Genomic DNA, 14,841 nt, shown 5'->3' on the forward strand with positions numbered 1-14,841 from the left:
TAAGAACGGGTATTTTTAAAAAAATTAAATTATAATAATTATAATAAAGAAAGAATAAAGTAATAATAATAATAATAATAATAATAATAATAATAAACCTACAGCCGCCTCAAACATATATTAAATATAAATTTATTATTATCTTTTAATTTCCTGAATTTCTTTATAGTTAATAAATTCATATTTTCTTTTGCCTTTATATGGATATAATAATATCTCTTTTAGTTCCAAACCTCCTCCCATAGAATATTGTTGTATATAAATATGTTAATTTTAACTAATAATAATAAAAAAAAGAAATATATTCAAACCCTAAAACTAATGAAATTAATGATAATACAAGCACCCGTCACTCACGTCGTGTAGCAAGACTACAAACCCGTTTTAAATAATTTGTCTAAGGAGGCCATACATTTCATTCAACCTCCATAGTAAATTGAGCCCTCGTTGTTATTCTCTAAACTCGAAAGGATTCAAGTAAATCTTTAGAAGGAAGCCTATTCGTGTATGAGTGTTTGATTCAAGCGTCGGGGCCAGAAGCGAAGAGGCTAATAAGGCCACGGAACACTTGTGCTGAAAGCTGGTGTGCTTCAAAGAGCTCCCCGTCCAAATTCCAAACACTTTGGTTGCCAAAAGAAGTGAATGTAAACGCCGTAGTCTGTGCACAATGTAGCAGGGTTTAGAGAAACGGACCGTGTAAGAAGTTGACGTTGACACTTGTATTTACTCCGTCCTTAAACTTTAAAAGATTTCAATTATGTTTCTAAAATTTGAATTGTGATACTATTCCGTCTCCTATCACTAATGTGACATGCCTATCGAACATAATGAGTTGATTGAGCATGATGTGGTAGAATTCTAACAAGACTATCACTTGTTCCGCTGTTTGTTGAACACGAGATAGATTCACCATTATTGATTCAAAAAACATGTCAAATAATTATCTCATTGGAACTTCCAACAAAGACTCCTCAGAGCTTAATTTAAAGTTAATATATGGAACAAATAGACTCTAATGGCCCAAGCCCAGCTAGCAGATATTGTCCTCTTTAAACTTTTCTCTCATGATTTTTAAAACGGGTTTACTAGGGAGAGGTTTCCACACCCTTATAAACCATGTTTCGTTCTCCTCTCCAACCGATGTGGGATCTCACAATCCACCCCTCTTCGGGGACCAGCGTCCTCGCTGACACTCGTTCCCTTCTCCAATCGATGTGGGATCTCACATTCCACCCACCTTCGGGGCCCAGCATCCTCACTGGCATACCCACATTGATTGGAGAAAGGAACGAGTGTCAGCGAGGACGCTAGGCCCCAAAGGAGATGGATTAGGAAGGTCCTACATCGATTAGAGAAAGGGAACGAGTGTCAGCGAGGACATTGAATACCATAGTAGATTGTGAGATCCCACATCAGTTGAAGATAGAAATGAACATTCTTTATAAGGGTGTGGAAACCTCTCCCAAGCAGACACGTTTTAAAAATCTTAAGAGAAAGTCTAAAGAGGCCAATATCTGCTCGCGGTGAGCTTACAACTACGTAGACTGTGAAACAAAAAAGGACAGCTGCAGTAAACATACCTTGTGATGTTCCACAAACTTGAAATCCATTGGATTTCCACCTTTTTTGGCCAGCTGGGTAAGATGCCTGTTCACAGCCATGAACAACAAAACCAAAGCCTTACAACATAATGACAAAATGTCCAGACAAAAAGCAGTAACAAAGAACTTGACAAATCCAAGGGATACTGATAAGAACAGCAAAAAAACAAAAGCATAATCCATACGATGGAAGGAGATTATATTACCAAAGATAGAGAGCATGCTGGCAGTCTCTGATCAATATAAGATGCAAGAAGCCATCCGAAAGGTGAGCATCAGCCACCAAGCCATCTGGTGCTTTTTCATTACGACACGAGATGACCGCAGCGCCAATGCTTAGGAAACGTCCCTTCGATTTCAACCATCTTGTTTCGTCCTGACGTGAATCCGAGCCAGTGTTAGAATGCTGTAAGTATGCCTTTGTGCTACAAATACTGCAGTTATGACAACAGAGCACTCTTTTCCCATTTGTATTCGTATCCTCCGACTTTATATCTACGTAGGCTACCTCGGCCTCGTATGAACTGAGAAAAAAGAAGCATAATTCTATAACGAATAAGAACGTGTAAGTATTGCCCTCAGCAGAGGGCATGCATTCGACAGTATTTGAATGATTCAAAACCGAGTTCAAAAGCACTTAGGAAGTTTCTCACGTAAAGCTGATAGGAGATACCTGTGCCTCAAGAACACTCTTGTACCGGCATAATCGTAACGTCGAGGCCCCATCCAGCGGAATTTTTCGCTCTCTGTAATGACATCTCCATAAAACCCATATCTGAAAACAAAATATACAGAAATTCAGAGGGAAGCTTCCCAAGGTTCTACTAAGTATGTCAACAACATTATGATTGCAATTAACTTCCCAAGCTTAATTATCATCCTATTTGAAGTACGACACAAACGACGATGAGAAACTACCCAGCAAAAGAAGCCGCATAGCGTACGAGAGGTTCTAACTTTGACGTCGGAGTTTCTTTCCACCTAACTACTTGAGCTATATCAAGGTGGACTCTTTTACCCAGGACAATTTGCAGGGTTGATGTAATAGGATCTCGATATCCAGTAGAACTGCAAGAATAGGACAGCTTCAAAATTGATGCAAAAGATGATCAATGATGAATGGAATTGGCTCCAATAGAAAATAGTATGTACAATTTTCATTATGTTTAAATTGTGGAATACAAAAAAGATATAAAAGATAGAAGTTGAATCAGTTGGTAGATTGGGTTGACAAAGTATGTTGAAGGGAGTTAAGTAGCTATGACGTAAGTTCATAAAGACACTTCGAAAGTCTTGAGAGTAAAGGAGAGAGTGTAACAGCCCAAGCCCAAGCCCACCGCCAGCAGATCTTAACCGCTTTGGCCTGTTATGTATCGTTGTCAGCCTCATGGGAGGTTTCAAAACGCGTCTACTAGGGAGAGCTTTCCACACCATTATAAGAAATGCTTTGTTCCCCTACCTTATAAGAAATGTTTTGTTCCCCTCTCCAACCGATGTGAGATCTCACAATTCACCCCCCTTGAGGTCCAGTGTCTTCGTTAGCACACCGCCCGATGTCTGGCGCTGATACCATTTGTAACAGCCCAAGTCTACTGTTAGCAGATATTGTCCATTTTGGCCCGTTACGTATCGCCGACAGTCTCACAATTTTAAAACGCATCTACTAGAGAGAGGTTTCCACACCTTTATAAAGAATGTTTTGTTCCCCTCCCCAACCAATATGAGATCTCATAATCCACCCCTCTTGGGGCCCAGTGTCCACGCTGGCACACCGCCCAGTGTTTGGCTGTGATACCATATGTAACAGCCCTTGTTCGCTTTAGCCCGTTACGTATCACCGTCAGCCTCACAGTTTTAAAACGCGTCTACTAGGGAGAGGTTTCCACACCCTTATAAGAAATGCTTCGTTCTCCTCTCCAACCAATGTGAGATCTCACGGAGAGTGAACCTTACAAACTTCTACCACAATTAGTAATACTTTTACTGTGAATAAATCGAATCTCCTGGTTTCCTTTTATGAGTTCCATCACATCTTTGCTGTCCGTTTTCGAGTATAGAATAAAAACATTTCATGGGAGGGACTAATTACATTCAAGAACATAAACCAGAAGATGCCACAATATCAAGCAAATGAATAGATGCATCAGTTTGATAAGGATACATCTTTTATGAGACATCCCCACACAATTGGCAGAAATATGCACAAAATTGTAGTTACACAAGTAGAAGCAAAAGTATTAGCTAGAATTTCAACCTATTTAACTAAAAACTAATGAATTTTCATCCTCGAACTTAACATCGGATAATTAAATGAAAATTCATGACAAAAGTTGCAAGAAAAGAAAGGTACCACATCACAATAGCGTCCGTTGAGCCAGCAGGAATGATTCCGAATCTGAACCATCTATCAAATGCTGAATCAAAACCATACTCTGTTGAGTTCTCTGCTGAGAAGATAGAAAAGTGTTAGAACTCAGTAACATCAGTTGAGGAGCAAAGCAGCAGGGAACAGGTGAGGTTTGAATATAGTCATTACAATTCATTGGCTTCACCTCTAACAGTCAAATATTCTAACCTGTGTCCAAGAACCATCTTTGGGGATTGTATCAATTTAAAGTATGGGGCTATAAATTGATTTTTGCCCTTAGGTTTTTTTGAAAAGGATAGTAAATAAGCATAAATTCTAAAGCAGAAAACTATATATAAAAACAAACATTATCAAATGGGCATAAGATTTAGAAAAGATGTGTTTCTATGGTACTTACGAGAAGTTGAGAGTCCTGATCCACCATATTTAGCACTTAAGAGAAGTGGCGACTGATCTTCACCTCGATCGACATCTTCAGTTATTGCTTCATTGGAATAGTTACCTTCAGCCTGCACGACATCTACAATATCCGACGGTGCTGGTGGGTAATGTGCCAAATGCCTCGACAAAAGAAACCCGTTTAGGATCTCATTGAAGAAACCATCTCCACCCTAGGGACAGAATCAAAGTGAATAAGATATGATTTCAGAGAGGAGGAGCAAGAACTTACAATATCTTTCAGATGAAATATCAGGTTTTAAGGCAAATCTGAAAATATAAAATGTGAAAGCAGAACAAGAACAGCTAAAGTCATTGTTTCTTTCCTTTGGATGTAAAAGTTGATAGAATCCAGTTTCAGAGATTAAAAGGATGAGATGTAACTCTTCTCCTCATTTTTCTAATAAATCTTGTAAGCCCACCGCTAGCAGATATTATCCTCTTTGGGCTTTCCCTTCCGGGTTTCCCTCAAGGTTTTTAAAACGTGTTTGCTAGGGAGAGGTTTCTACACCCTTATAAAGAATGTTTCGTTCTCCTCCCCAACCGAAGTGAGATCTCACAATCCACCCCCCTTTGAGGCCCAGCGCCCTTGCTGGTACTTGTTCCCTTCTACAATCGATGTGAGACTCTTCAATCCACCCTCCCCCCCCTTTCGGGGCCCAACGTCCTTGCTGGCACACTGTCCCGTGTCCACCCCTCTTCGGAGCTCAACCTCCTTACTAGCACATCGTCTGGTGTCCAGCTCTTATACCATTTGTAACAGCCCAAGCCCATCGCTAGCAGATATTGTTCTCTTTGGGCTTTCTCTTCCGAGTTCCCCTCAAGGTTTTTAAAACGTGTCTACTAGGGAGAGACTTCCACACCTTTATAAAGAATGTTTCGTTCTCCTCTCTAACCAATGTGGGATCTCACAATCCACCCCCCTTTGAGGCCCAGCGTCATCGCTGGCACTTGTTCCCTTCTACAATCGATGTGAGACCCTTCAATCCACCCTCCCCCCTTTCGGGGCACACCGTCTCGTGTCCACCCCCCTTCGGAGCTCAGCCTCCTCGTTAGCACATTGTCTAGTGTCTGGCTCTGATACCATTAGTAACAACCCAAGCCCACCGCTAGCAGATATTGTCCTCTTTGGGCTTTCCCTTCCGGTTCCCCTCAAGGTTTTTAAAACATGTCTACTAGGGAGAGGCTTCCACACCCTTATAAACAATGTTTCGTTCTGATATGAGATCTCAAAATAAGACGGTAGCTTTAGTATCTCTTGTTACGAATTTATTCTTTAGAAAGAATATCAAGACAGTAATATCGAGGAATTCAGTCTTTGATAATAAAACTTCAGAATATATATCTTCCATCTTATTCATTGTAGAAGATTCAGGATATTCAGGATTTCCCTTAATTGCTCTGCCAAATTGTGTCCAATCAAAGTTTTGAGTTGGTACTAAGTTTCCAAATCCCTCCCTCACAAGAAGCACCAACAGGTAAGTCTCCAGGTAAAAATATGAAGTAAAAATGCAAAGATCTCTTACTTACAACAGCAACAATACCATCATACATTTTTAGATCCTCCTTTGCAATAGATGCCATTACATCAAATGCATGACCTGCTCTTTCAGTCACAATCACCTGAAATTAAGCGATATTTTTTTCACTATCACGAAAAGAAACATCAGGAAATGGAAAAGTCAGATAAAATTTCACCTTCGTGTTTATTTCAGCACGTAAAAATATAGGAGCTACTGCTTCCCACGTTCGGCTCCCTATCCCTTTCCCACTCTTAGGATTAACAAAAACCTAGACCATCAAAGAAAGCACAGTAGGTTCACTTAGTTCGATTTAACAGATTTAGAATGAGAAACTGTCATCCCATTTACTAAAATCTGGATGTCCTAGACCGAACATGTTGTTTGCTCGGTAATAGTGACAAGTTTATCTTTCTAGCTTTAAATACAAGCATGGTTACCATAACTTACAAGAAGATTCTTTGGTCTCTCAACTTCAAGGTCCAAAGATGCATTAATCTGATTTACCCACATCTGACATGTTTGCTGGTCCTCGTGTCCAAATGTAAACATAGTCAGGGCCCAATGAGCAGGCTGAGATTTTGATCTTTGAAAACTATGCACTGTAAATCTATACATCTGTTTCTGTAACAAATAACAGTGATTATAAGGTATTGACAGCTTCGAAAATGTAAGGACAAGAAGAAATAATCAACCGACGAGTAATGAAAAACCTCGTATTCATTGCACATCATACAGCTTGCAACAGCCGCAAGTTTTGATTTATGAATCACTCCAAAGTCGTCAAACTCAACAGCATAAGCATCAGAAAACTTGACCTCTGCTGCAACATCAGGAACAAGCTTAATGCCCAAGCATTCTGAGCCAACCTATTCAATTGAATTGTACAAAACTCGAGTTAAGTAGAATTATATCTATCATTAATCATTATCGTGTCATTATAAACCATATTGAACAAACCCACTTTTCATATCAAGATAGAACAAGAAGATGTTCAGGATTGTTGGGAGAGGAGTCCGACGTCAACTAATTAAGGGGTTGATCATGAGTTTATAAGTAAGAAATATTATCTCCATTGGTAAGAAGCCTTTGGGGAAACCAAAAGCAAAGTCATGAGAGCTTATACCCAAAGTAGACAATATCATACCATTGTGGAGAGTTGTGATTTCTAACCTGGTATCAGAGCCATGCCCTTAACTTAGCCATGTCGAACAAAGAAGTTGTGAGCCTCGAAGGTGTAGTCAAAAGTGACTCAAGTGTTGAACAAAGGGTGTACATTGTTCGAGGGCTCCAAAAAAGGAGTCAAGCCTTGATTAAGGGGAGGTTTTTCGAAAGCTCCATAGGCCTTAGAGGAGGCTCTATGGTGTACTTTGTTTAAGGGGAGGATTGTTGAGGATTGTTGGGTGAGGAGTCCGACATCGCCTAATTAAGGGGTTGATCATGAGTTTATAAGTAAGGAATCCTATCTCCATTGGTACGAGACTTTTTGGAGAAACCAAAAGCAAAGCCACGAAGAAACCAAAAGCAAAGCCACGAGAGCTTATGCCCAAAATGGACAAATATCATACCATTGTGGAGAGTCGTGATTTCTAACTGAAGATAGTCACAAAAGCTATGAAAGCCAATCTCAATCATAAGCTGAAACATGAAATTAGCTAGATAAAGACAAGTGAAGAACAATATCTTCATGGCAGAGGCCTTTTAGATGAAACGAAAAACAAAGCATACGAGGGTTATACTCGGACAATATGAACGGGACATATCCAAACGCTAACATATTTTTCACCCAATTTGATAAACCAATCACAGACATGAAGTAAAGATCAAGCAATGGATGCCCATTAAAACCCAAGAAAGAAAGAGCAAACTCAAGAAGCAAGTTTAGGCAAACATAAGAAATCAAATTAGATCAAGAAATTACAGTTTCTGGGAAGTCAACCAATTCCCAAAACAACCCATCTGAATTGCAAGTAACGATGACCTCGCCGACGCCATCCAAGAAGAAAATCGATTTCAATATCAACGTTTGGGCATCGATGTGTGGATTTGGACGAAATTCATCTTTCACGGCGGCGGAGCAGCTTTGTTCCCGCTCCATTCAAGAATCGCAATGAACTTCAAATGGCGCTGATTCTGAAACCCACGATTTGGGCGGTGGTTAATTGAATATCCATTTTAGTAAGCAAGTCATTAAGCGGACGATGTTTCAGCTGAGAATCAGGGGATGTCAATGGGTCTTGAAATCAAGAAGAAACTGCTCAACACGTGTTGGAAAAGAACGACGCTGTCAATGGACGTTGACAATAAATCGTAGAAAAGAAAATTCCAAATATAAAAATTATTTTAAAAGCTATAATTTGTTGATTTTGTAATTAAATTATATAAAATTTTAATTTTTTTTAGCTATGTTCGAATTTTTCACCGAATATATCATTTAAGTAAAAAAGAAAAAGAAATGAAAATATCGATTCGACCTGAAATTTCGAACCCTGAGAAGAACGGACGTAGGCTTCTCACCACGATTCGGAGCTCCGGACTGAATATTTTACGGCGAGGGAGGTTTGTCGGCGAGCTGAATCGTCAGCTCCGGAAATGGTGAAAGCCATAAGGGTTTATAAGCTTGGTGGGCCTGAGGTTTGCTCTCCTCTCTCATCGTATTTTCTGCGATTCTTCAATTCAATATTCAATTATTGTACGAATTTGATACATATTAAAAGATCTTACAGTATAATTAGTTTAATAGCGGTTCTTAATTTGTAGATTTTTTTCGTGGGCTCTCTCATTGTGGATAAAATGATTGTTACATTCGTTGGTTTAAGGAATTTATGTTGCTCTGCTGCCATTGTTGGGGTTCTGGTCGGATTTATTGTTGAAAGTGATGGTAACAGGTTCTTCAATGGGAGGATGTGGATATTGGAGAGCCAAAAGTGGGGGAGGTTCGAGTTAGAAACACGGTGATTGGTGTAAATTTTATTGATGTATACTTCAGGAAAGGAGTTTACAAGGCTGCTACCATGCCCTTTACTCCAGGTTTTGTTCTTTGTCTTTGAAGTAATTGGATCATAATGGGCTCTAGATAATGTTTCTTTATTTGCATGTTGTAATCTTTGAACTTTCTCTTCCGAACTTCCCCTTAAGGTTTTAAAACGCGGGGAGAGGTTTTCACACCCTTATAAAGAATGTTTCGTTCCCCTCTTCCAACCAATGTGGGATCTCACAATCCACCTCCCTTGGGGGCCAGCGTCTTCGCTGGCACACCGTCCGGTGTCTGACTCAATTACTAGGGAGAGGTTTCCATACCCTTATAATGAATGTTTCGTTCCCCCTCCAGTCGATGTGGGATCTCACAATCCACCCCTTTAGGGGCCAGTGTCCTTACCGGCACACCGCCCGGTGTCTGACTCTAATACCATTTGTAATTACTAGGGAGAGGTTTTTACACCCTTATAATGAATGTTTCGTTCCCCTCCCTTGCCAATGTGGGATTTTACAATCTACCCTTTTAGGGGCCAGCGTCCTCACTAGCACACCGCCCGGTGTCTGACTCTGATACAATTTGTAATTACTAGGGAGATGTTTCTACACCCTTATAATAAATGTTTCGTTCCCCTCTCTAGCCGATGTGGGATCTCACAATCCACCCCTTTAGGGGCCAACGTCCTCCCTAGCACACCGCTCAGTGTCTGACTTTGATACCATTTGTAACAGTCCAAGCCTTATAAGGGTGTGGAAACCTCTCCCTAGCAAACGCGTTTTAAAATCTTGAGAGGAAGCCTAAGAGGGAAAGCTCAAAGAGGACAATATCCGCTAGCGGTGAGTTTGAGTTTGAGTTGTTACATGTCATGTCTCTTATAATAGGCTTGAAAAGATGAACAATATCACTTCGACTTCCAATCTTAGACTTGTTTGATTCCCTTGACCACGTTGCGTCATTAAACTTCGCAAAGTCCAAAACTGTTCAAGGAGAATTGTAGTAGTGTGCTTGCTACTTTACTGGAGTGAGATCTTTTCTATAGGTTGTATGACAGTATCCTTGAATTCTAAATAACTAAAACAGTAGACTTGTGAAAATTATTCAAACACTTGGTTAATACCCAATTTGAATGCTGGAGAAGTGAGCTTTGCATACACGCAACATTGTTGAAGAGTAATTTACGATACAGGCATGGAAGCTGTTGGGACGGTGACAGCTGCGGGCCCTGGAGTAAACGACGTGAAAGTTGGAGACCTTGTTGGTTATGCTGGTAACCCAATGGGCTCATATTCTGAAGAACAGATAATCCCTGCAGACAAAGTTGTTCCAGTGCCTACCTCGATTGATCCTACAGTTGCAGCATCTGTACTGCTGAAGGGTATGACAGCTCAATTTTTAGTCGGTCGCTGTTTCAAGGTTGGTTGAGTTTTATCATATTTATTTGCAGTTGTTAGATGTAAGATTCATGTGTGTTATTGCAAGTTATTGAAAATAGGTAGTCTGTCCTTGCATGCTTATGCCTGTTTACCCACATTATTAGACATTGACTTTACATGGGTATGTCGTATATCTCGGGAAAAAATAGTGTTTAGCAAGCCCGATCTAAGGTAAAAATCGAGATTTATTTGAACCTCTGTTGTAAATCAGTTAACTACATTTGGGTTGGTTATGAATTATAAGGACTACAATGTAACAACCCAAGCCCACCGCTAACAGATATTTTCTACTTTGGCCCGTTACGTATGCTGTTAGCCTCACGGTTTTAAAACGCGTCTTTTAGGGAGAGGTTTCCACACTCTTATAAGCAATACTTCGATCTCCTCTCCAACCGACGTGAAGTGGCCCTTAAATGAGCCACCAAGTACTAGAGTAATATATCAAAACACTGTGATAAGTAACAAGTTGGTTAATATCATGTAACTTGTTCATTCCATTTCATGAATTACCACCAAATTTTGGGAGTTGGAAATTTTGAGTTACTAACTTAGGCTTACCCCACATACATTATCCAGCATCAGTAACATTTCTACGACCGATGAGATATCGCCTTATATTCTCTGCAGGTTGAACCTGGACATATCGTCCTCGTTCATGCAGCAGCTGGTGGAGTTGGATCCTTGTTGTGTCAATGGGCTAACAATCTTGGTGCCACTGTCATTGGAACTGTCTCAACAAAAGAGAAGGCAGCTCAAGCCAAGGAGGATGGATGCCATCATGTCCTTATCTATAAGGAAGAGGATTTCGTTGCTCGTGTTCGTGAGATAACTCGCGGAAACGGAGTTAATGTTGTTTATGACTCTGTAGGAAAGGATACCTTTCAGGTAATTATTGTAATTTTTGTTGTTTTCAACTCCAAAATCATAGTTTGGGTGATTAGCTTCGAGCATCAGGCTTTGCTAAGCTCTCATGGCTATATGGTAATGATTCAGTAGGGATCTTAGTGTCGAACATTGGTGGGAGACGAGTCCCACATTGGCTAATTAAGGGGTTAATCATGGGTTTATAAGTAAGTAATACATCTCTACTGATATGGGACCTTTTGGGGAAACCAAAAGTAAAGTCACGAGAGCTTATGCTCAAAATGAAAATATCATACTACTGAACTGGTTTGTGATTCTTAATGCTCAGTAATGGATTGTTTCATGAATTTTTTTCCTCTTTCAATGAACAGGGATCATTGGACTGTCTTAAAACTCGCGGCTATATGGTGAGTTTTGGACAGTCATCAGGAACACCAGACCCAGTTCCACTCTCTGCACTTGCAGTAAAATCTCTGTTCTTAACGAGACCGATCCTAATGCATTATAACTTAACCCGAGATGAGCTGTTGAAGGCTGCACAAGAGTTATTTGCAAACGTCGAATCTGGTGCTCTACGGGTTCGTGTTAATCACCGATATCGTTTATCTCAAGCTGCACAGGCACACGCTGATCTCGAGAATCGGAAAACATCAGGGTCAGTTGTTCTTCTTCCTTAAAAGTACTGTCTTTGGAAATAGTTCTGTACTCTGTAGTATAAGTCTTTCAAGTTGGGTTTATGCTGTTGATAGACAAAACCGTCTCTCTTTGTACTTGTTCTATACTGAATTTATGTGCTTTGAATAAAAATATATATTAACTTACAGAATTCAAACATTTCTTTAAAAAATGTGAAAATAATTGTAAATATAAATATATTGTAAGAAAAAAAAATTAAAGGTAAAACTGAAAACGAAATTTTTTATTAAACGAATTTAATTCTTTCAATATTTAAAATATCGTAGCTTAGCAGGGAAACAATGATGTGTGGTACTCGGTCGAACATGTTTGAAAATGATTTTACGGTCGTTAATTTTATTTTTTTATTTATGAAAAGTAATTTTTTCGTAATTCTTTTAATTTTTGGAAGTGATTTTTATATAATTAAAAGTATATTTTGAAGTGATTTTATTTATTGATTTTTGTAAAAGTGTTTAGTTATTAATCCTTTTAATAGTTAGTTCTACAATAGTAAAAGTGATTTAAATTTAATTAAAAGTAATTTTTAAATGATGATTTTAGGAATCATCAAATTATTAAAATAGATAGTGGTATACAAAATATTATTAAATAAATAATAATAATGAATTTAGAAATTTAGAAATTTAGAAATTTGGAAATAAATAAATAATAATAAATTTAGAAAATGACAGGTGGATAGCTGGTTCAACAAAATATTATTAAATAAAAACCAAATTAAGTGGGAATAATTTAACAATTATTTCTCTAATTTTGAAATTTAATAACACTAATTTTGGAGATTAAGTTAAGGCGTTCCGATAAGAGCGCGCGTCTGTGTCCTAAAACAGAGTGGCCAAACACTACCTGCGCGCCACGTCCAAATCACGTGACCATGATCCATTTTTTCTTCCCTAGCCATGACCTGTATATAAACCAATCCTCCCCATCTTCTTCTGCCCTAAATCTCTAAAATCTCCACCGGAAGTTCGGAAATGGCGCCTCGTTGTCTCTTCTTTTCCCTCATCTTCATCGCTCTTTTCCTCTCTGCATTGGCTCGCAACACTAAAGTAAGTTTCACCTCTTTTTATACATTTCTTCCTTCTTACTTGATCTTCGTACTTTCATCATCGGAGCCGTTTTGATGATCTTCACTCAGTTTGCTGTTTAGTCGTGATTACTTTTGACTGCGTTTGTTTTGATCTTGTTGATCGATCGTCTTTGGTAGTCGAGTTGTTGTAATGTTTGAGATTGATTATTGATTTTTTCTGACAGTCGAACTGATTCACAGAATGTAGTTTACAAAATACAGGATAATGATCCGATTTCTGCGCTGATGATTGTCGATTGTATTTTGTAATAACGAAGTGAATGATTGATTCACATTTAAGATCGGTTTTGAGTTATGACAGGGAAACTAGTTATAGAAATGCTGTTTAGAAAATGCATTCGATGTCTCAGTTATTGATGATAGTCGATTGTATGTGTAAGAAATGACTAAATGAATGCTTAACGTTTCAGATTGATTGAGTTACGTCAGTTCTACGAATTGCAGAACTCTGTTTAGAAAATGCAAGATCATGCTCCCATTTCTGCTTTGATGATAGTCTTTTGTATATGTAATGCCGAATTGGATGAATGATTCACATTTCAGTTCAATTATGACTTATGAGTCATGACAAGTTAGTTAATTATTGAAATGTTGTATTAGGCAAGATAATGCTCCAATTTCTGCGTTTATGATTCACGATGGTCGATTTTATGTGGAATAACGAACTGAATGAATGACTTTATGCAAATTAGTTTTAAATTGATAAAAATCGCCGTAATTTCTGAGCGGATTGTGGTCCGTGGAAAATGATGGGAGTGTTTTCTGGTGCAGGAAAAATGCGTGTACACATTCTACGTGAAGACAGGTTCAGTAATGAAGGGAGGAACGGACGCCATAATCAGCGTCACAATCAGCGACGCAAATGGCCAATCGGTGGAGATCGCAGATCTGGAATCTTGGGGGCTGATGGAAAAAAACCATGACTATTTCGAACGAGACAATGTCGACATATTCAGTGGGCGGGGCCCGTGCATCGAAGCGCCGTTGTGTCGATTGAACTTGACCTCCGACGGATCAGGCGCCCACCACGGCTGGTTTTGCGACTATCTGGAGGTGACTTCGACTGGGCCACACAGATCCTGCTCCCAGACGGCGTTTTATGTGGACCAGTGGCTGGCCACCGACGCGCCGCCATTTCAGCTGACGACGATTCTGGACGGATGCGATGATTGGATCAAGGGACATGGAGAGTCGAGGCATACGAGTAGCGGAAAGCTGGTGGTCTCCGGTTCCAAAGGATCTGCTTCGTTGTAACGGAATGCGATCGAAAAGTGAGTCGTATATGGATGTTTGGAAGTGATTTTACATCTTAATTTAAATTAAATAATGAGCATTTTCTTACGTCATTTCCCGAATTTCCACGTTTTTTTCTTTTGGGTGTGAGATGTAAATTTCTTCGTCCGACTACGATTATATATTTTTTAGATTATACGTGACGTGTCAGCAAGTTATAATAAAATTTTCATGGTTTGGAATAAAAATTGGAATTTAATTATTTTATTTTTTAAAGTTAGAATTTCATCAATTTCCTACTAGCCTGGATCAAACACCATGTACAAGTGTTTTATCAAATTATAGAAATTAATTTTAAAATTTTATTCGATAAATTATTCAACACTAATTTTTTACTTTTAAATATTGGACCAAACATTTAATTTTTTTTTTTTTTTTTTTTTAAAGATCAACTTATTTTATTTTATGCTAGTGGTAAACTATCAACTTTTATTAAGTTATTAATTATAAAGAGTATCTGGCCCTTTTCAAAACCTTTAATCTTACCTTTCCCTTGAAATTTCTTATTTTTTTCATTCGTCCAAATGAGTATTTTATAGAGAGCTTACATGAATTTAGTAG

The 14,841-nt window shown here is 38.8% G+C and overlaps 3 protein-coding genes across 6 annotated transcripts; 2 read left to right on the forward strand and 1 right to left on the reverse strand.

The window, feature by feature from the left end:
* Window positions 1-287: 287 nt before the first annotated feature.
* Window positions 288-8,538, reverse strand: ACD5 (Diacylglycerol kinase family protein). 3 transcript variants are annotated; one of them, XM_087123704.1, is made up of 13 exons: window positions 8,402-8,538; window positions 7,849-8,181; window positions 6,641-6,796; window positions 6,378-6,551; window positions 6,106-6,198; window positions 5,938-6,030; window positions 4,430-4,580; window positions 3,952-4,045; window positions 2,520-2,669; window positions 2,275-2,376; window positions 1,808-2,125; window positions 1,581-1,647; window positions 288-658 (listed from the first exon to the last, which is right to left on the reverse strand). In XM_087123704.1, the coding sequence occupies exons 2-13, from the start codon at window positions 8,023-8,025 to the stop codon at window positions 521-523; spliced, it is 1,713 nt and encodes a 570-aa protein (XP_086979830.1). In that variant the 5' UTR covers window positions 8,026-8,181; window positions 8,402-8,538; the 3' UTR covers window positions 288-520. The 3 variants fall into 3 exon arrangements, with proteins under 3 accessions (XP_086979830.1, XP_023534410.2, XP_023534408.2); XM_023678642.2 differs by having other exon boundaries at window positions 4,367-4,580; XM_023678640.2 differs by having other exon boundaries at window positions 3,952-4,048; window positions 4,367-4,580.
* On the forward strand, window positions 8,419-12,021 carry LOC111796050 (GroES-like zinc-binding alcohol dehydrogenase family protein). 2 transcript variants are annotated; one of them, XM_087123705.1, is made up of 5 exons: window positions 8,423-8,561; window positions 8,816-8,957; window positions 10,091-10,317; window positions 10,965-11,222; window positions 11,573-12,021. In XM_087123705.1, the coding sequence occupies exons 1-5, from the start codon at window positions 8,520-8,522 to the stop codon at window positions 11,876-11,878; spliced, it is 975 nt and encodes a 324-aa protein (XP_086979831.1). In that variant the 5' UTR covers window positions 8,423-8,519; the 3' UTR covers window positions 11,879-12,021. The 2 variants fall into 2 exon arrangements, with proteins under 2 accessions (XP_086979832.1, XP_086979831.1); XM_087123706.1 differs by lacking the exon at window positions 8,816-8,957 and having other exon boundaries at window positions 8,419-8,561.
* Window positions 12,022-12,791: 770 nt separating this feature from the next.
* Window positions 12,792-14,416, forward strand: LOC111796037 (PLAT domain-containing protein 3). The gene is made up of 2 exons (XM_023678729.2): window positions 12,792-12,946; window positions 13,759-14,416. Exons 1-2 carry the CDS (start codon window positions 12,872-12,874, stop codon window positions 14,239-14,241), a joined length of 558 nt encoding a protein of 185 aa, XP_023534497.2. The 5' UTR covers window positions 12,792-12,871; the 3' UTR covers window positions 14,242-14,416.
* Window positions 14,417-14,841: the final 425 nt, after the last annotated feature.

The sequence above is a fragment of the Cucurbita pepo genome, chromosome 5 (genome assembly GCF_057944985.1).
Source record: "Cucurbita pepo subsp. pepo isolate OVF chromosome 5, ASM5794498v1, whole genome shotgun sequence".
NCBI lineage: Eukaryota > Viridiplantae > Streptophyta > Magnoliopsida > Cucurbitales > Cucurbitaceae > Cucurbita > Cucurbita pepo.